Source organism: Pararge aegeria, chromosome 2, assembly GCF_905163445.1.
Source record: "Pararge aegeria chromosome 2, ilParAegt1.1, whole genome shotgun sequence".
Classification (NCBI taxonomy): domain Eukaryota; kingdom Metazoa; phylum Arthropoda; class Insecta; order Lepidoptera; family Nymphalidae; genus Pararge; species Pararge aegeria.
The window spans coordinates 15,096,410-15,118,680 of NC_053181.1; the positions used below are offsets into that span (position 1 = coordinate 15,096,410).

The 22,271-nt window shown below is 35.7% G+C and overlaps 2 protein-coding genes across 7 annotated transcripts in view; one reads left to right on the plus strand and one right to left on the minus strand.

Moving 5' to 3' along the window:
• LOC120633338 overlaps window positions 1-6,492 on the minus strand; it is a 31,537-nt gene extending 25,045 nt beyond the window's left edge. For all 4 annotated transcript variants that reach the window (XM_039903541.1, XM_039903533.1, XM_039903558.1 and 1 more), the window contains exon 1: window positions 6,362-6,492. In XM_039903541.1, coding sequence (XP_039759475.1) covers window positions 6,362-6,419 — 58 coding nt within the window. In that variant the 5' untranslated portion in view covers window positions 6,420-6,492. The remainder of the gene's footprint in view (window positions 1-6,361) is intronic.
• Window positions 1-22,271, plus strand: part of LOC120633314 (cytosolic carboxypeptidase 1-like) — a 107,169-nt gene that overhangs the window by 55,143 nt on the left and 29,755 nt on the right. The window lies entirely within an intron of this gene.

Here is a 22,271-nt window from a genome sequence, read left to right on the forward strand (position 1 = left end):
TATAGAGGTTAGTTCAAACATGGGTAACAAACGGGCACACTATTGCATTTTGAAATATAATATTAAATATGGATTATATCAACCATAAATCTTCAGACTTTAAAAATTCTTACAGACAAAGAGGCAGGCTGACTTTAAGTGAAGTGTTATGCGAATCTTTTAGGTATGTGTGTTATCAATTTTCATTTTACGTCTCTTTTTTGCGCTTTATAATTGGTGGATCCGAGCTCGGCGAAATGCCTTCCCAGCTCGAGTGAGTCAAGAAACCGCAAATTATCGTTTAATGATCCGTAAAAAAATTGCGACACGAAGTTCTATCGAATCTTCTTGATTGCTCCCGTCCGTGGGAATTTCAATCGTATTGTTCGCGGTCGGATAACGATCGGAACACAAAAAAGGGGATCGGGATAATGGAGAAAGAACGCAGAAGGCGACTTCAAGGTCGACGAGCGCTGAGCGATCCCGCCCTCGCCGCATCCTCGCGCAGGAATGCATGGGCCGGACTATTTTTAACCGACCTTAAAAAACGAAGAGGTTATCCATTCGACCAGACGGGTTTTTTTGGTGATGATACCCTATATCCCCGTTGGATGAGGGACGGAATACAAAAAAAAATTGCAGTCCTAATCAAACTATAAAGGTCGCTCGCGTGTCTGTAAACCGACTACAGTTTAAAATATTTTCGGTCAACCAAAAATGTTATATTATATGTGATAGGGTAGGACTTTGACTTAACTTTTGGGAGGCTGAGTTCGAAACCCAAAACAATCCTCTTACTTTTCTACGTGTGCGTTTCAAGCACCTGGAAACCTGCATGCCTGATTTTCTCTATAAATGTTCTCAAAGGTGTGTTGAGTCCACCAATCCGCACAGGGAAAGCTTGGTGGACTACAACCTATACCCCTTCTCATTGTTGGGGAAGACCCGTGTCCTGCTGATGGATTGATATGGTGATGATATACCAACTTAGAGGAAAATTATTACGAAATATTTATTAAATAACAAAATGCATTATATTACGCATATACAATTATATAATGATGACTAGCGAATGCCGACAAACATAAGACAGTAAAAATCTTGAAATTGAATACAAAAAGTTCGAAATAGTTGTAATAGTATTTAAGTTCCATCTTGATAAAACCGAATCCAGCAAAAAAACAACCGTTAACTCAGTAATTTGATATAATCACCACCTGTTGTAGGGCATGTTAGAAACGCAACCACAAAAAAAGTATTGAAGGATCACAATAAATTAAAATTAAACCTTTCGGCACCGAACTAATAAAAAATTAATCCACTTTTATGTCTTCCGATACCTAAATTTGACATTGTGCTACGGGATCATATAAATGAATATTAATTCCGTTCTCCGCGGGCATCTTTGGACTCTCACAAAAGGCTTTCATTCAAAACCAATAAGTTATAACTTCCTTTACAAATTGTACACTCATACAAGTTTGTTGTTTATTTAAATTTTAAGCATGTCATAAAATTTATATGCATTGTAGCCTCCTAATGACCATTTCGCACTGGTATGCAATAACATTTCGTCATCCTCGTCACTAGCCATGTTATGTATTAAATATACCTTTATTATGATAATAATTGAAGCTTTCACGTGCAAAGTATAAACTATTAGTAACGTAAAGGAACAATGACAGCATTTTTCTAGACAATTTTAGATCAATACATAATTCTCCGACAGCATTCCGCATAATAATATACTGGATACAACCTCATGTATATATTTATTACATTTCCGACTTCAATTAGAAAGCTCTTAAATACTGATGCGCAGTAAAAAATGGCTACAAAGAATTATGCAGATGCAGCGGAAGTGTATAATGCTCTATAATAGCAATGTACGTGAAAGATATTTTCTTACGTTAAATGTTAGCTAACATTACAACATTTTTGCATAATGGCGGACAGCAATTATACTGTGAAATGGAATGCTAATCGTAGAGGATCCAGCTACAGGCGAGCTTTATGTCGTTGACACATAGTGTGCGGAGTCATCTTGTTGCAAATAAAACAGCGGCATCATAAAAATATCACTGCCGCGTCATTTACAAGACCGGTAGTTGCATTCCAGCTAATCGAAGACGGGTCCAGATAAACTCTAATGTTATTCCTTGGAAACTGCGAAGGTACGATTCTATCCTCGGCAACTATCTACTGGCCGTTGAACCCGCACCTGTCGCCGCTCTTCCTCACCCCTCACCATTTTTTCTCAACAAAACTTCCGTTCCACAGTTTTTGCCGCCATGTCGATAACCCGACTGATACAGCGGATACGCTTCATTTGCAAAATCGCTCACAGCGATGTTGATTTGTGCGGTTAATTTAGCTCTGAACTTTAGTATGCAGTTACGTATTCACTGGGTAATCTTGATGAGGTAATTCGCTGCACTCCAATAAAATCTTGCTGGCGGGCACCAATGTCATTGACTCTTCACAATTTTGTTTCGGAGCATGACTATCTATGCATTTATGGTGGCATAAAAAGTAAATGAGCAAAGCTTTTTATGGAAGAAGCTCGACCGCAAAATGAACTTGAAGAATTGCGTAATAGCAACGTAAATATTATTGTACTCCGTGTGTAATGATTTAATGTTGTTTTTTTTTTAATTTAGTTATTATTTTCTTTAGAAATAGCAAATTGTCAGTTAAATTATTAAAAGACATTTTAATACAACTAGCTGCTGATATTGTGTTGTATTACGGCCTCCGTTATTGGTTTTTTGTCTCCCTACATACCTTCGACCGCACTTGTATCAACAACGACAGTTTATGAGAACACCTTTGATTTTATAAAACATCCCAACTATTTGTATACTAGAAGTAAAAGAAAACTATTCATGACAGTTAGTGTATAAATTAGTAATTTAAGAGCAGAATTTTCAATAGGTTTGTCTGGTGGGAGGCTTTGGCCGTTTCTAGTTACCACCCTACTTACCTAAGACGTGCCGCTAAGCGATTTAGTGTTCTAGGTATAACTACCATACTCCCTAATACGTTAGTCCGCTTCTCATCACTTACCACCAGTGACATTGTAACAATTGAGCAAAAACTTGTGGAATAAAGTGGAATAAAAAAATCTGACTGGAAATCCACTTGACAGATTTCATATGCAACAACTATCAAAATGTAAAATTTATTCTTCAGACAGAATATATGCGATTGAAAAGTCAGCCTTAAGTGAAATAGAGCGCTCGGATTACGTAATTTGTTTTGACTGCAAGGTATTTAAAACTCCCACAGGAGATGAATGTGTGTAAGTTTCCTACTGCCATTGTACTACGAGTATAGTAGCAACTGAACAATAAGGGTCGAGGACCCGCGGGTCAACACGACAGCCTCTAGACTATGTCGTGAACTAGGAATGCAAAGTTACTAGTAGTAATTCGTTTTATTTCGTTGCGGTTTGAACCACATACTTTTATATTTCAACGTAGACATAGGAGGTTTTTTTTGTAATCACCTCACCTCGGAGAGAGTCCAAACAAGGTGCGTGGTGTAGGTTCGTTTGTCTGTCTGCCCGGCTGTCCGTATTTCACTGCTTTATTAAAAACTATTTTTTCTGGTATTTAATGATTTTTAACAATACATTTTTTCTGGTTTTTAACAATACATACGTGTAAGGTACAAAAAGTACGTATTTTGAAGTTAGACAATCCAATCCCGAAGTAAATTATGCCCGATTTTAATATAATGCTTTCTATTCCAAATTGGTTTTATTGTAAGTGTTAACATACAATTTTCTATTAAACAATTTAATATAAACACAGTACCCGTGCCCCGCGGTTTCACCCACTTCAATAAACAACAAAAGCTTCATCTTATAGTACTAAATCGCAATTAATCTCCTGAAGCCTGAGGTTAGTAGGTACATTTAAACTTATCATCTTAGCAATATAAGTAATTGAGTATATTATTTATTATTTCAATGATATAAGTCTAGAATAGGTATAATATGTATATTTAGTCATCAATAATTATCCATTGCAGTATGCCATTTTCCGTATTACGATTTTTTAACCAAAAAGTGGTTACTTCAAGCTTTTTCGCATAGGTATAAGTATAGGTATATTATGTCGAATAAAGATTATTTAACTATCTTTTTTTTTAATAACTAGGGCCTGCAATAAAGCAATGATGAGGCACAGGTTGGAGCACCTAGGTTCTAGCAGGCTTGCTTAGAAAATACCTATTCACTCTTGCCTTTTTTTTTATTACACCACAAGTGAAACCTTAACTGCAATCTCACCTGTGAGATGTGGTATGTGGCGGTGGTAAGTGATGATGCAGTCTAAGATGGTAGCGGGCTAGCCTGTTAGGAATTATGACAGTTGTCAGTTGGCAACCCAAACCGCTAATCGGTTAATACGCGGCATCGGACCGGAACGCTAAATCTAGCCTACAACCAGAACAGACGAGAGAAAAATCGGAACATTATTTCCGATTTTTCTCAATTTGCCCCTGCCGGGAATCGAACCCGGGACTTTCTACGTAAAAACAGCGCTCACCGCTGCGCCAGGGAGGTCGTCAAAAAACCTCTTAAGGAAGGCCCTGAAAGTACTCAAGATCTACACAATGTTATAGGTGTACAAGTGTTGTATTAGACAAGCCCTACATTTCAAAACACATTTAAGTCAAGTTCAGAGTTGAGCAGTCTGTCGACTGATTGTGTAATATCGTTTCGTCTAATCAACGTGTAGTCGTTGTGCCTATTAGAGCCGGCGGATGACACTATGTATCATCATGTATAAGTCGATTCAAGTAAAAAGAGCGCTTACTTTTACTACGCATTTTGTTTTTTACAACTATACAAATTTAATTTTATTGGTACATGGTTTATTTCTAAACGTTTTTACCAAAAAAAAGATTTTTGTTCACAAACGTGCTTTGTAAACGTCCGTTTAGTAACTATAACGTGTTTGTCAATTCTCTTCGATGTCATTATAAAAGGATTCCACTGTAAGTACTAAATAATTGAATAACCGCAGCCTTTACATGTCTTTATATATTGCACTTCTCTAATTTATTGCCTCATTGGTCTAGTGGTTATATTTGACTACAGATATATAGGTACTGAGTTGAATCCCGGACACGGCTAATAAAATCTTTTAGAAATTAGATTTATCAAAATTCATTTATTTCAATTAGGCCTAGTTCATAAGCACTTTTGGAACGGCAAGTCAGTCTGTTTGTTGTGACTCTACCACCGTGGTTTGGAAAGCAGATTCTTCTGAGAAGAGCCGGCAAGAAACTCAGCAGATTGCTTTTTTCCAACATCATCATTACAATCTTTAGTATTTTTCTATCTTTTGAGACGAACATGTATATGTAATAATCTTTTAAGCCCACCAACTTGAAGCAGCAAATCAGGGCACCGTGGAAGGTTAAAAAATGTAAATCCCTGTCTGCTATGGAACTGTGTCCAGCGTTTGGATATTAATAGGCTGAGGATGATTATGATGATGATACTAACTAATACATTAAAGTCATAGTCTCATCATATTGCATAAATGCAATTGTATAAACTGTAAACTGCGCAGGTCGATGCGCGGCTGGCGCTCTTTTTACGTAACGCGACATGTACAAGTATGTTGGATAATGCGGGATCGCCTACACGTGTTATTTCAAAACATCTCGTGATATTATTTAATAAAGTAATTTAAAGTTGACCAAGGGAGTCTTTTACTCGCTGAAACCCGTAATGAATGCGCCATAAAGGGAATATAACGGAGAACGGCCATCAGAGTCCTCTGTTCTGTCGATTGACAAGTAAAAACCCGAAAATAATCTACAGAATTCTTATTGAAAGATCGTTCGTGGTAGCTCATTTTCGGATTTGTTTGATTGACGGAGGATGATAGTAAGATGACCTTACTTTGATATTTTGGCAAATTTATTGCTCAGAATAAAGGTTGCTTATACATTGTCATTCTGAGTTTTAGCTAAGTAAATTTAATCGTATACGTTGTCTGTGGGCACCTAAAAATGTAATAATTATTGTGTACTACGTAGAATTAGCTAGTTGGACTTCTAATAGTTATGCAGTTGTAACTTACAAATGAGGGCTTAAATTATAAAAGAAAAAAACGCGTGATTACGTAACGTGCATTTTATGTTATTGCAATAGATATGTTGTAGACTATTACATTATTATCTTATTTTAAAATTAAATGTCATAAATAAAATTAAACATCCTTCATACAATTTTTGCATTATGGTGAGGTGATAGCGATGTACACTCGTTTATTTCAAAACGAAGTTACGAGGGTTTCAAACTCGCTCTGGTTTAAGGTAAATCTCACAATAAACTTAGCCGATTATAAATGTAAAGACATACCTGCAACGGGCCCAAGGGTGGATGCGGTGAGCAGGATAAAGCTTGCGAGAAGTAGCATTTTGGAAGACGGGATGATTTCTTGTCAACTTTGCGGGATCACTCGCTGAAGTGCGCACACGCAACACGGGACACTCGGGCACACTGAACGCGCGCTCTCCTGAACCCCCCCTTATAACAGCGATGCGTCCCGCGCGCACGTCTACACAAACAATACCAGTGATGCTTCCACGGTCGCCTCCTGTAACATGACGTACATTGCCCTCTTAGATCGTGTCTTTTGATAAAATTACGACGCGAGGCGGTAATGGTGATATAACATGTTTCGGGCTCGTCCCACAGGCGGTCCGGTACAGCGCGGACGTCCGGCGCGAAGGCAAGCGGACGCTAGGCGCCCGCGCGCCTTGGCGTTCACCAGTTATCAAGAATATTCCAGACTGTCCTAGTTTTAAATTGGCACCACATTGGTGATTTATTGTATCTTTTTTGGGAAAAAAAAAACATTGCTCTAAAAAATATTTATCACTTCTCTAGAATATTCCAGATTATCTAAATTAAACTATTATTAAGACAGCAAAAAAACTTCAGTTACATGCCACGAACTTGTTGCTATTGCATCTTTTATCTTTTATCTCTTTACTCAAAGTTATAAATTTATCCTGGTTTTTTTTCGCTACACCTATTAGGTATTGTCCTACTGATGATCACAAGCCTTTTGAAAATTTTAAAGATCAAACAAGTTCACTGCTCCAATGCGGGTTAACCACTATTAACACTATCCAATACAAGCTATCCAAGGAACGGTTGTGGACAGCGCAATATCATAAGTTCAAACTGACACTGATAAGTCTGAAGCGAAAAGGAAAATACTCAACAATTTTTTTACTTAGGAATTTTAATTGAAATTAATTTAATTTTATGCATAACATTATCTTCTTTTCCTGATAAGGTAAGGGCAATCATAAAAGCTCTACCTCAGTTCACATCATCAATCACAATAACTTCGGATTTCGTTGCTGTTATAATGAGTTAACACCTAATTAAAATGTCCAAAGAAAATCGATGTAAATGGTGACCGCATCACCGCGACACGGGAGTTATCTCGACAATCGTACCGCACTATAGTTGCGTTCCCTCAATTTGTTCTTGTTTCAGTCGTCGCGAATTCTTTTCGTGTCCCGAAGATAGTCGTAAAGAAAATAAAATTCAACAAAACCCACGACAATAGCAAAATTTTGTCAACAATTCTTGATCTTATATTTTATTAGTTTGTTGATATTTTGTAAACATATTTGTTTGTTATGTGCGCTGAATTATTTTTACTTATATATACGCACTTCATGCAAAAAACCGAATTTAAATAATTGAAACAAAATAAATCAAACACAGGCATACTAACTCGGAACACCCCTCTACTTTCGCAGGAAAGCTTACTGAAATTGAAAAATAATTGCCAGTTAATAAGTTAATAAGTTAAAATAGTAAATTGTTATCATTTACGTTACTCAGATTTGCATCTTTGATGGTGTGTACTGCCTTCGGAGTATCTCAAGGTGATCGAATCAGTAGCTAAGAGATTCGTCGAAGAACCGTAGGAATAGGCATAGGCATAGGTTTAGCCAGTTAAACAACCAGAGGCTAAAGTGATAATAACCGGGGAAAAGCTCAAATTCAATCAGTGGGCAGAAGAGATGGCTGTGCCCGCATTATCGATAAATATTTAAATCAACAAGGATATTTGTAAAAGAACCAAAATTACCAAAGTAGCCATGTAGCGAAGCCAAAAAGCATTCCGGAAGCTGGCAATGAGTGGAATGGCTTTATGCACCAAGTGTTGTAATTACTACCTCCCACCAGAACTGGCAATATTGGCAGAGAGCCTATTGGGTTGATGCTCTGGATACAACTTCTCATGACCGTACAATGAATTCCCTACAAAAGATAAATGTCTAGCAATGGGCTTCCATCAGTTTATATAGGCACGTTTCTTGAGCATATATATACATAGTTAGAGCCTGTCAAACGCGTTGCGCCTATTACGTGTATATTGTACCTATATTAATTTATGACTATGACGTATATTTTCTTAAGATATGCAATATCTTTAGAAAATATCCCTCATATAAATTTAACTTTATAGCTCAATAACTTGTAAGAGATTTAAAAGCTTTCGGTTTTGTTGCTTTAGGCTTTTATCATTTTTCAATTTTGCGTCAAAGCTTCAACACAAGAAATTTCTAGTTGGGTACAAATGCACTGGTAAATTGGATACAACTTTGTGCAGAAACGAACTTCCACAAATAAAATGTCAATAAGTTTAATGAAGTGATGATACTGTAGAATTCGGATATTAAAATCCACTTCCATGGGCGTATTTATTTACGTATTTATTTTGTATATCATTAGATCTTCGTGACACAATCAAAAAGATCTTGGGACTTATGTTGGATCAGAAGACATTTGAAGTCCGTCCACTGCCACTTGCGAAAACGTATTTATTCTGGATACCATTAGATCTTCATGACACAATCTCCGAAGTTCTAAGATCGATACTTATGTCGGACCAAAAGATCTTTGAGGTCCGAGTTAACAGAGATTAATATTAATACTTGGAGAACGCGTGTCATTTCTTTCACGTCCATAAAGCAGCACGAGTTATGTCTGAGTAAAATATTTTGAGTTACATTCTAGGAGATGAATATTGAATCTGCCAAGCGTACCAAGACGCTCTGGTGCCATTAAATTTGGCTACCTGGTAATGAAATACTTGGGAGTGTTCTTATTGATACTCCCAAATTAAATAAAATCACACACCGCAGATGAGTTATAGAAGTTGGTATGTCTTTTTTGAAGTCTTTTTTATAATCGTGTCTCTTTTTTGAAGTTGGCTAAGTGATATATCTTCTCCACTTCTTTGGCGTCAATGCACAGTTCTCAGGTCTTTTGTCCTGTCTTAACCATTATCGGATAGTAACATAACATATTTCAATTTCTTTAGTTTTACCAAAGATTTTTTTTTTTTCATTATTCACTTTGATAAACAACAACCTATATCGAATATCAAACGACCGGCTTCATGAAAAAATACTGCATTTTAGCGATAATAGCGATCTTAGTTCTAAAGATTTTCATACTTAAAAGGTATCCTTCATTAAATATTCAAAATGGCTCTATCTGTCTCGTGCACTTTAAGGATAGGGTCTATGCATTATCTTATTTACATAATATTTGATATAGTCAGCTTATAAAGAAAAATTCATCATTATACCTTTACCCAAGTCTTCCTGTTTTTATAAGCGAATTATATGCAAAAAATTTAACCTCAGATAAAAAGCAACAATATCCATACTCATCAGTCATCCTTTCGGCATCTCATTAGCAGCAGCATTTCGAAATGAAAACTTTAAACACGTTTCTCACGTGTTTATAAATTTTCAATTTAAAAATAAGATAAATTTTCGTTGAGTCAAATGACATGTGAAATTGCTTTAGGTGCGCTTTTAAAGCGCTGTTAATTATTATATAAGTATATTTCAAAAACATTAAACGATATATATCATATAGACCTATATAGAAAACTTCAAAGTAAAAAGTTGAAGTACTCTGATGATTTTTAGTGCAAAAGATTTCGAGTTACACCGCGTAGATTCCCCTATTAGTTTTATTTAAGTTCCTATTTTTGTTTTATATTGCCCTAAGGAAGAATATTATTTAAATTTTTTCTTATGGCAAGACTGTACATTAAAATTGTAAGGGTGGACCGACGCAGGTAATGCCGTCATAGATTACAAGCGCACACATTAGGTACAAATGTAGCCACGCTAAAAAAGTTACAAAAAAAAAAACACGCACAGTGGAAGTCACGCGCTACGAAGTAAATACAGAGGTGGGTAGAATATTAGATTTATTCAGAAATAAAAGCTCGAAGGGTATGCGGTGGACTTGAAAGCGCCGCCGCTGCCTCACTAGTCACTACAAGCATGTGCCTTTGAGAGCCACGTTAATTGGTGCCACTCTGTTTGCTCGTACGGCCACCGCCAAGTGACCGGTGTTGCCTTCCCACTGTCCCTAAACTCCCTATACCTATACTTAACCACATTTTTTTAGTAATCTATATACATATAAATAAATAATAAATATCCTACGACAATACACATCGCCATCTATCCCATAGTAAGCGTAGCTTGTGTTATGAGCTATAATACTTTTATGAATAAGATACATAAATACTTATCATATACAGATAAACGTCCAGACGGTGACAAACGTTCAGGTTCAACACACAAACATTTTCAAGCAGTGGGAATCGAACCCACGGCCTTCGACACAGAAAGCATGGTCGCTGCCCTCTTCGCCAGTCGGCAATCCAAATATAAAAGAATGGCTGTTTGTTAGTGTTGCTAAGTTACGTAACTTATATTATTGTTTGTTTGACTGAATTACGTAATTTATATTATTGTTTTCTTTGTTTTAATACAGGGATGGTTTGATAAAAATAATATAAACAGCTAAAAAAATAAAAAAAATATTGTTCACCTATATATTGGTAGAGTATATGTACATAGTTTTGCGTACTCGTTTTTTCTATTTGTACTTAAAAAATCACAGTCACTCAGGCGATGGATGCTATGCTATCTCTCTATGCTCATGTAACTCCACATAATAAATAGAAGATCACTAGAGTTACTAACATAGCATAATGACTTGCAAAGCTAAAGGTTAGGGGCACTATAATATAAGGATTCTTGGATTTTGGGTAAGAGGTGACCTTGCATCGGAAAGAGGAGATTAAAGAAGTCGCAGAATGTCAGTAGTCAAAAGTGGAAAAACCCTTGAAAATTTAAATCCCTATAAAAGTCCCTATAAAGATAATTATTATAAAATTTATATTAAAATTATTCTATGTTAAAAACGCTTGGCTGAGATTTTAAATTATGTAATTAAGTAACGATGCAGTTAAGTTCGGAGGGGTAGAGCATTTTGTTAAACAATCGGCTAGCTAATCGGCTTAAACGTAGAATCGTACGAACGTGTTCAGCCCTGAAGTCTTCTACCTAACAAGATCATAGCCAATTTAGGAATCTATAATTTATAAATTGGCGGGAAACAAACACGGAACATCCCACTTTATTTTAATTTTAAATTTCATTCATTCATACCTAAGTTTGTTTCATTTGTGGTAGGTTTGGTCCTTTGGTATCTCCAAAACAAGAGAAGAAGAAATACCTTTATAGTGACTTTTGGCGAGTGGTACAAGATTTAAAATTTCAAGTACATGATTTAAGATTTTAAATTATAAAAATTTTGAGTTAACTCCTGTGTCAAGTATAGTGTTATTTCAGTATCCCTAAAATAATACCTAACATGCTCAATTTCTAAGTGACAAACTAAGCTAAGATAACCACCTTACGTACAATATAAACAATACCCTACATAAACCCACCGGAGTAACTTATTTACTATCTGCACTTATATTTGAAAGGTTTCGTCTATTTTTAAATACGTTAGCGGCCGTATATCAGTTCAGTTGCCATTTTTATCCAGAGGCTATTGAAATAGAGTATCGCTAAAAATGCTTATCTAGGTACAGCATCTAATCATTATCCGGAGCCGTAATATATTCGATACTATTGAACCATTCACAACAAGATACTGCACTTAAAATGGACCAGAAGAAAGTTAAATTGCCTTAATGTGCCTCCAGGAACGTTTTTGAATCTCTTTTTAATCGCATTCAGCCGATGCCTATCGTATTGTTTTACAACGGATGAGTTACGTTCGCCCGCGATGCGAGTCGATAAAATAAAATTCACAGTTTTATTTTTACAAAAAAATCTTGATATTACTTTAATAGCCACAAAGGGAACAAAAGAAGCGGGGAGCGATCCTTTTTTTTTTACGTGAGATGTAACCGAGGTTCGGACAGCGTTTAATTGAACGGGTGCATGACTGCGACGTTTGAATACTAGCTATAATAGGACCGCACGTACAGTCTAAACAAAACCATAGTGAGGCAATCAAAAAACGACGACAGACTGCATGTCTATCAGCCATTTTGATCGAATCTAGTATGTAGGTAACTAAGCGGTCAAAACGGCTTCATTATAGAATTCGTTTCGTTTTGAATTAGGTTCGCTTTTTAATGCAAATCCAACATACTATTTCTAATTTTCAACCTAATTTCAAGAGAAACGTCTATATGCATTGTTTTTTTTATTATTATCTATAGTATGATGAAGTGATGATAGCCCAATGGGTAGGACTTCGACTTCATTTTCGTGGAGCCGAAATCGAATCCCTTTTCTATGTGTTAATGTGCGTTTTAAGTAATTAAAATATCACTTGCTTCAACGGTGAAGGAATACATCGTGCGGAGACCTGCATACCTGAGGGTTCTCCACATAATGTTGTCAAAGTTGTGTGGAGTCCACCAATCCGCATCGGGCCAATGTGGTGGACTGCGGGCTTAACCCCGTCTATTTGTGAGAGGAGACATATCCAGTAGTGGGCCGGTAATGGGTTGATATGATAGTATGATACTATAATTTTTTTAATCTACAATGTTATCCACATTTATACTATTCTGTATCTAATGCTTTTAAATAAGTTCCATTCAAATTACGTTACGTTATGTACATCCCTATCAATATTTATAGGGTATTTCTTAATCCTTCCTTAACGATCAAACTAAGCAACCAATTCATTTGATTTTTGAACAGAGTTAGTTGAAAATACAGAAAGTAACGTAGGCTACTTTTTGTTAGTAAAACAAGCGGTTCCCATGGGAATTGTAATAAACAAGTAATAAGCGAGGTTGAAAAACACAGGCAACAGTTAGAAAAAAAACATTCTCAAAAATCATAATAATGCTTTATTTAAATACGTAGATTATTTTAGTCAAGCTATTTAATAAAGATTTTATAAAATTACTTTAGTCGTTAACTTCATTTTTATTGTTTAAAGTACTTTTCACCGTCGGTTTATTAAAAAGTTTATCAAAACCTTCATGGTTGAATTCAAAATTTGGATTTCGTTTGAATTTGTCGAGTTTGAATGAATTGATGAATGAATATACTTTTGTTGCAAATCACAAAAAGTACATACAAGAGAAAAGTATAACAAAACAACGTATACAATTTGTATAGAGTATAATGTCGAGGTTATACCCATAAGATAATTTTATCGTAAGCGCAAACTCGATTATCTTTACGGTACCGTTGTCGTTCAGTATTAACAAGAGCCGCGTATAGTCGCTTGGATAACTACTAAACAAGCTATCAATGTCTCGATTGAGTCGTAAAAAAACCGACTGTGGATCTGAATTGCAAAATGCCGAGCCATGATTCACCTAGTAAGGTACTGCAACTTTTGACTCTAATACATTCACTGTATATACAATTATGATAAAAAGATATATCTTTTGGCGATCAATTTTGAAACACTTTATAATGGTACAAGACATAAACTATGTTATAAGCATACTTTTGATATTAAAATCCTTAGATTGTTTTATATGGATGAATACAAAATATAGCCTCATTTAGCTCTGATTTTAGGAATAAAACAAGCAAACAGTTGTCTAACATGGGAAAAGTATTGTTTAACAATTTTTCATGTTAGGTATTTCCAGAACTTACAGAAAAACCGCATTACAATAAAGATCATTCTTATGTTATCTTATCCTCTTTACTTATAGTTTATACAAAATTACAAAGTGAGGTACTTTGTAATTTTGACTCCACTTTAGATGTAACTTAACATTTAAACTTGTGCCAAACGCACCAATTTTGGATTATGTTGCCACCGCCATTGTCGCACCGTTTTTGTAATACAACCCAAGAAGAAAGAAATAAGAAGATAGAAGAAAAAAGATAGAAGAATTGTGAAGTAGAAGCGCATAATAAATATTCTAAATTTAATAAGTAGTAGCGTTCGGCTGCGTTCTTCCTCGGTCGCGTTTATTACGGTATTTTAACAGATCCCATGGGAACCGTTTATTTCACTGGGCCTAAAAAGTAGCTTATGTTACTCTCACTCCCACTAACTCTATACCGAAACAAGTTGATTGGTTGATTCGTCAGGGCGTCAAGGAACAACAAAGAAACAAACACACTTTCGCATTTATAATATTAGTACGGAGTACAATCCATATTTGGAACACATTTCCAGTAAAATTTTGAATTATTCTGGTCGCTGCCGGCCCGGAGATTCTAACGTTTTTATTCGTAATTTCAAGGCTCGGGATCATGCCCGACCGGTGCGCATTCCATGGAGCACTGATAGATACAATTAAATGTTTTACTTGCTCCTATAACAATTACTGCTGCCAATTATCACGAATGGGAGACCTTTTAATTAGACCTTAACTATTTTAATCGAATAGAGAAATATCAATTTGCTTGTTATATTGTTTATACAAAAACCACGTCCAGTTTTAATCTACCGTGATATCGCTAAACCTATTTATTTACGTGACGTAACCTTGATTCACTTTTAAGACTTTTTTGCACGACTGCATCAAACAGGGGTGTAATGTTTTCACGGTCAATGTATGTATTTATATATGTGTTTCTGTATTCCACCATGACTCTCGTCTAATCAGATTTAAACACACCTTCCCGAGTAACCTATGCCGAGCAGCTAATTGATTGAAATGGCGACTGAATGGCGTTTTTTTTCAAACATATAAATTCAAACTGATTTTGGCAGTCATATTTTATATTACGAATAACCTTTTTTCATTATTTATAATATGCTGGTTAAGAAAAGATATTTCTGGAGAATTATTTAAACTGGTTTTATGGGATACAGGATTAAACTGATGGTACTTAATAGTTAACTTGGCCGGACTAGGTGCACAGAGACGTTCGCACATACCTCAAGTGAAATTTAATCCCGGCTAAGTTTGTTTTGGGCTTCTTCTTAGACCAGGACGAGTTGGGAACCCTCGTAACCCTCGTTATGATGATGAATACCTACATTACATTAAATCGCGCGACCTGTGTTTGTACCTTAATTTTGTATATACCTTATACCTTTAAAATGTAATTCGCTTGGAAGTAGTGTTTTCATGCAGTATAAGATAATTTTTTTCACGCTATTAGCATAGTACCCGAATGTACCAAAACGTGTACACCGTTTCATCTAAATTAAATTAATAACAGATCAATTACGTGGGATTCTTACTGGAATATGAAGTTGATATTCTATGTTTTCCTCGTCCTTTTCTAGCTATTTTACATCTAGGGCATATAAGGAGCAATAGGGGCTTTTTAAATCTCCTGGCCAAAAAGGCGGAGCGAAAAATACATTAGTATTAAACCACGGTTATCTTATATTTTATTCCGTGTCTGTTTGTACCTGCAATGCCACTTCTAGATTTCTCAAGACATTAATCACATGTAATAAGAATAAAAAATAAAATAGTATCTTATGTCATAAGAAACGCTAAAAAAATGTCAACGGCACCTCATTTATAAAAATCTAAGTAAGAAACAGATTTCTTCCCATTCAACATACAAACAAAAAAGAAAAAAACCGCTAAAATCATACCCTACTCCGTAGTCTGGTAAAAATAAGATCATAATCCAAAACATAAATTGAAATGCCTTTTATTTGTCTATGCCAGGGATGACAAACCTTTGAACTTTATAACTAACTTAATAATAGAACCACCCGTTTCTAAATTAAATATAAATACCAAAATAGCTACATTCACGTTTTTGTGCTGTAGCCTAGAATTTTCATTTTTTTCAACAAATTGTATACTAGCTACAAGAGCATACGTCCGTATCTGTAAATATAATAAAGCGAAAATGTTGACCTTATTAAGAACTCTAATAATAATTCTACGTTACTACGACTATAATTAATTATGATAGAGACGATAAATTTACTACTTTGTTTTTAGTTTTACCGACATATTTCAGTATATTTTGAGTGAAGTCGCGACTAATTATTAATCTCTTTGCCCTAACTTATTTATATTATTCAACACAGCAATTTGTTGGCATGAAACAATAAATTGTTTTTTAAATTTACACATAGTTGCTAAAAGGTTCACAATACCTGGTCTATGCTATCCTTTAGGCCAATCAAAACGCCTTAGTACCATACAGTGCAAGTCGAGATTTTAACTACAGATAAAATTTTGCATCCGTGCATACCACAGGAATTTTTATCGAGTTTATTAATTTCCCCCGGAGATGGTATCTTACGCCCATTCTTACGGGCGAGCAAATATATTTATCATAATTCAGTACTTTGAAGGCAGCGGGGACCAGCTATTAGTTTCGATCGTCGCGGATAAGACGCCGTGATATTGATTCGCCCCGCGCTGTCGTGACATAGGTGATTATGTGTTTAAGCAATTACAGCACCCGCTATAGAGTGATCGAGGTAGGATAGATTCCCGTTATAATTGGCAGAGGCTCGCGGGATCCGTCTGGGAGAGGTGTCAGAACTGAACGGTGGTGTGCGCACCGGAGGTACCGCTTCACTATCCCCCCTATAATTTTCATGTAGACATATTTCGACAGCCTCTTATTTTGTATATACTTACAAAGACTACTATAAAGTACCTAACTATGGCGGTTAACTAGGCCATAGGAAGCGCGCAAACCAGTCGATTGCGAAGGATAAGCAACTCTGTCTGAAGTCTGAAACGATTTTCGATGGAATTATCAGGCAGGCTCAAATTATCTATCCCGATTATTATCAATACCACCTTATATTAATCGTTGCCTTTAAGTCGGAGGTCATTACCCGCCTGAATCATCTTGGCGAGTCTAAGCTTTACATATATCACAACGTGCTATGAGATAGTAGGCAGTGCTCGACAGTGACAGTTTAATTAGGTTGATGAATTCCCAGGTTTTTGAAAGACGCCTTGATGAAGTACTGAAACATTTACTGGACGTACCGACGCACTGGGTGATAGTATGTATTTAGCAGCTAAAAGGTAGGTATTTAAATAAAGGTAATAAAGTCAACTTTTTACCTAAAGAACATTACATTACTCGGTATGGTAAGTTGTGGTGCAGTTTACTGTACTTTTTATTTCCACGAAATTCGCGTAAGATGCTGCTTATCTTATTTTTGCCGTTATAACATTGTAATTCACCGGATAACAACCTTTAGAAGGGTCTAACTCTGAAGTGAAATGTGAGAAGCATCCGTAATATCTCTATATCTATTAAGAAAAATATAGATAAATCCGTAATAGTTCTTGATTGAAGATTAGTTTTATCGTATTATGGATCGTTATAATTGTTTTAAATAATGTTTATAGTTTTTAGCAAATTACGCGACCTTAAATCAAGATGTGATATTTATTTTTACTTATGATTATACCTACTACTAGTAATATAAAATAGACATATGCCAAAATAATATATGTCCATTAAAAATGCATAGATATATACTTATGCCAAAATAAATAAAAAACGTTGTCTGTAGTGCAATAATTCAAATTTACCTACAGAGTGCCTAAACCACAGTGATTTAGATAAAAGAAAACCGTTAATAAAATCGTTGGCCTAACCTATCACAAAGTACCTGCCTATTAAAAAAAATATTATTAATAAATTCTGCTGTTAATGGCAAAATTCGAAGAGCTTTTTAAATGTATTACATATAAATACACATTCGTTAGCCTGATAAAATGTGTCGTTAACTCAAAGCAACAGTGTGAATTTGCTTCTCGCCGGTTCAAGGTTACGAACGTGATTTTGAAATATCATAAATTCAATCTGAATAGCCCATCTGAGCCAGCGATCGATGCTTTCTCACGAGCATACTCGTCAAAATAGCCCCTACGCTATATAAATTTAAAAGCAAACTCTCCTAACTCCGGAGCCTTTATAAAAAGTTCCTTTTATGTATATAATAAGTGTTTTGTTTGTGTGCCGTGTTTAGCATCCATTCTTTGGCTCTTTGTTATCAGTGTTGGCTGTGGAAATATTGACTCGGCATCGAGTGTTTGTTGAGCGTTCTGATTGAGATCTTGCGTGCGCTTTTATTGCTTTCCAAACGCTAGGAAAGCTCTCTAAATTGGGCTTTTGGAGCATTCATCTGATCTTCTAAAATATGGGGCAACTGCTAATTTTGAACCGATTTTAATTATCGACTTTGTAATGAGTTGGATCTATTTCAAGGTCCAACCTTGAGAAAGATCCTCGGTCCCAGAAATCGAATAACGTTTTATAAACGTTTTCGAGTTGAAGCTACTCAGCTTCATTCCTTTATCAGCACTACCGTGGACTATTATAACATCATGGCGTAAATAATACCTACCTTACGAAAAAAGTTCTTTAAATTAAAGCTTAATTTAATTGCTCTTACTACTCTACAATAATATCATATGGTTCTGAGATAAAATCCCCGTAGAAGTCCTTGAGATTAGCGTCTCGTTTAGCGTCTATGTTATTCGCGGCAAAGCACCTATTTATGTAAAAATAACATCATCAAAATTTTTCATTTTGGTGGGACGCTACGGCCGTGGCTAGTTAGCAACTATAGTTACTAGTTAAAAGATTTCAGCCTGTACTATGCCGCATATAAACTGTTTTGGGGTATGGGTAATATAACTGACACAGGTTACCCCTACAGGATAGCCCGCTAACGTCTAAGACTGCGTCATAACTAACTCGAAGTCAAATAAAAAAAAATTACAAGAACTATTGTTATTTACCCTCTCCGTTCCGGATTCTCCTGGGATCGCCTCCGCATAGTTCCGCATCAAAGCTTACGACTTTTAACTAGTTTATTGCCCTTCCACGCTGTCTGTACTTACCTATTGTTGATTGAAATGTAAAAGAATATTTTATTACGTAATAGAAGGAATGACCTTTCAGTTCATGAATTTTATTCATGAGTGCTTGTTGCTAACTATGAGAGAGTCGATGCTATGACACCGCCTCCCCATATTTATGATGTTTATTTATTATAATAATTGTGTATTGTGATTAAAAATCTATTTACACGATAAACTTGGGCCTGGGACTGGGGCCGTTAGAAATACCGCCGCTGAGCCGACCCGCACTTTTGATTGGGTTATTTTTTAAGCACCGAATTAATATTTTTTTATTCTAATATCACTTATTGCAATTCTTACTCATATTATAAATGCGAAAGTGTGTTTGTTTATTTGTTTGTTTGTCCTTCCTAACCAAGCAACTAATTAAATTCGTGTTTGGCATAGAGTTACTTGAAAGGACGGACAGTCATCTTTTCAGCCCAAGAATTTTTTATTCATTTGTAAATAGCCGTAATAAACGCGTATAAAGAACGAGGAAAACATTTAGTATTTAATATTTTTTTTACTAAGCCTAGTTAAGAAGGCATAAGACTAACTAAATGTAACTTGTGAGGCAAAATAAACATCATCGGCGTCATGTACTTCTTCTAATCGGCGATTCCGATTGATTTCAACTTGAAATACACAAGAGATTATGGCGCTCAATAAAATATCAGTAGCTTTAACGGTGAATTCATGAAACCTGCTGCATGCCTGACAGTTGCGTGCACAAGATTATTGACCAGGTTAGGCATAAAGCTGGAAAGTGGCATAAAATGGAAAAACCCTCTTCCTAATCGAGTGATATGAAATTTTAAGGGTAGGCAGGGCATTAGTGCATATATGAAATGCAAGCCACTGGGTATGTTGTGGGGCGATAATGGGTTGATAACTTTGCCGCTCGATATGCCCTAAGAAATGTTTTATATTCGAATTAACTATAATTTATTCTGAATGTCAGCTATTACGTGTAAACGGTCCGTATTGGCGGCGTGAGCAGTGACGGATCGTGCGTGCCCGTTGATACCCGATGACAACTCACCTTCAGTATTGTTCCAAGGATACGGCCGTGGACGCCTAACAATTAAAAACTGCCTCGAAACCTTCTCAGAAATTTAGATAATGTATGCCCTCTGCCGGCATTTGAGCCTCTATCCATCGGAAGCGTAGAGTTGCCCGAAAGCTCTCCCTAACGTTATTTCTCTGGAAGACCGATTACGCGCTCATTTCTGAAGCTACCAATCAGATTTGAATATTTTTTCTGCATATTTTTATAGCCAATTCTGTTGGAAGCTTATAAGCTATTCAACATTGCATACGATCCATACGGACCGAGAAATCTAAGTTATAGTTTGGTGACGCGATTCAGTGCGACGCGATAAAGAAAAAAATATTAATAAAATACACCAAAATGTAGTCCCTTTAAATACCATGCGGGAAGCTCAATTTTTTGCACTAGTCCTTTTTTTACATTTTATAACACGTTCAGCAGGTTTCGTTTCATTTGCAGTTAAGTTGAACGAAAAATAACGATTCCAAATTTTAAAACTATACAGTTTCATTACCACTATAGATATAAAGTTGTGGGAAGCGGTAAGTTGCGCATATGAGTTCGATTTTCCATTTTGATACCAGAACCTCAAAAACAGGCCAAAACTACCGAACAATAAATGCCTCTCATTGAAAAATAAGTTTTAGTAATCATTAAGAAATAATTAAAGATCAAAATATTTATCTTATCGGTCATCGTTTCGCTTCGTCGGACTGCCATCGACCTATCGGCTATTCGTGGCGAAATGACGAACAACAACCTCTTGTTGTGACTGACACCTTAATTTTACGGAAATTTTGTTGTGTCCGAGATCATCAGTTATATTTAGTGTTATATTTGTGCTCTAGATGATGCACACAGCCTTCCCGCAGGAACCGGTTGTTGGTTATAAACATTGTCTGCTTCTTGGTACCCGCCAATCCTAAGTCCTCCGCTTACCTTATTAGTACCCAGCTGTGTGGTACTAATAAGGTAAGCGGTGAAAACCTAGTGGGACCTCGGCTTTACTTTCGGGGGGTCGAGTTTGAACCCCTGCACGCTACCGACCCCGCACCTCCAACTTCAAGTTATGTGCGTTTGAAGAATTAACTATCACTTGCTAAAAAGTGAACGAATCATCTTGAGGAAACCTACATGCGTGAGAGCTCTCCATAATGTTCTTAGGAGTGTCGCTCTTGATAGGCCACCAAAAATTAAAAGAAATAAAGTTTGGCTTCAGTATTCATTATACAGTTTCCTCTAAATAAAACTTTTAAAATATCTTCAATACGGTACGAGGCTATTACAGTTTTATTATAAGTATAGCTGTAGAGTACATAATATATGAAGATATACAAATCTAAAAATTTCCATTAATTATCTTTCTACTTGCTCAATTAAATAAGAGATATGATAACCAGAGTTACATTTCCGTTCAAACAGTATCATTCGTACTTGTTAGATTAAATACATTAACATGGGTTGACAGGACAGAGCAATCATACAAATAACATACATTTAAAACATCAACAAATGTGATATGTATAACATCATACAAATTAATCCCGGATATGGAATTAAATTATTAATAAGTGGAGGTTTAACGACATTGCATGTAATTATAAATCCTACCGCGTACCCGGTTATTAAAACGGACGAGATACTTCGTAGCGATACGATGTAAGTTATTAAAATAAAGTAAACATTTGAACCATCTATAGCTATATACATTTTATTTTCATTGCTTAAGCTCTATATCATAAAACTGCCAAACTTATCATTTCATAATGGGACATGTTGTATACTCACCTACGATGGCACCTTGATTTCGCATTCAATAATTATCATATCCAAATAATACACATTTAAATAATATAGTAGTTAAATCTTTCAAAAACCCCAGATTTAAAAAAAAAGAACATTATTCTACTAGTCAAGCCCCATTTGATATTCATTTTGAGGGAGTTGTGAATTTAATTCGCCATTATATGGTAGCGGCCATCTTCGATTTACTTTTGTCATAGTATTCTACTTTACTTACTTCTAAGCCCTTTCATTCGATACCCATATTGAAGAAGTTGTGAAAA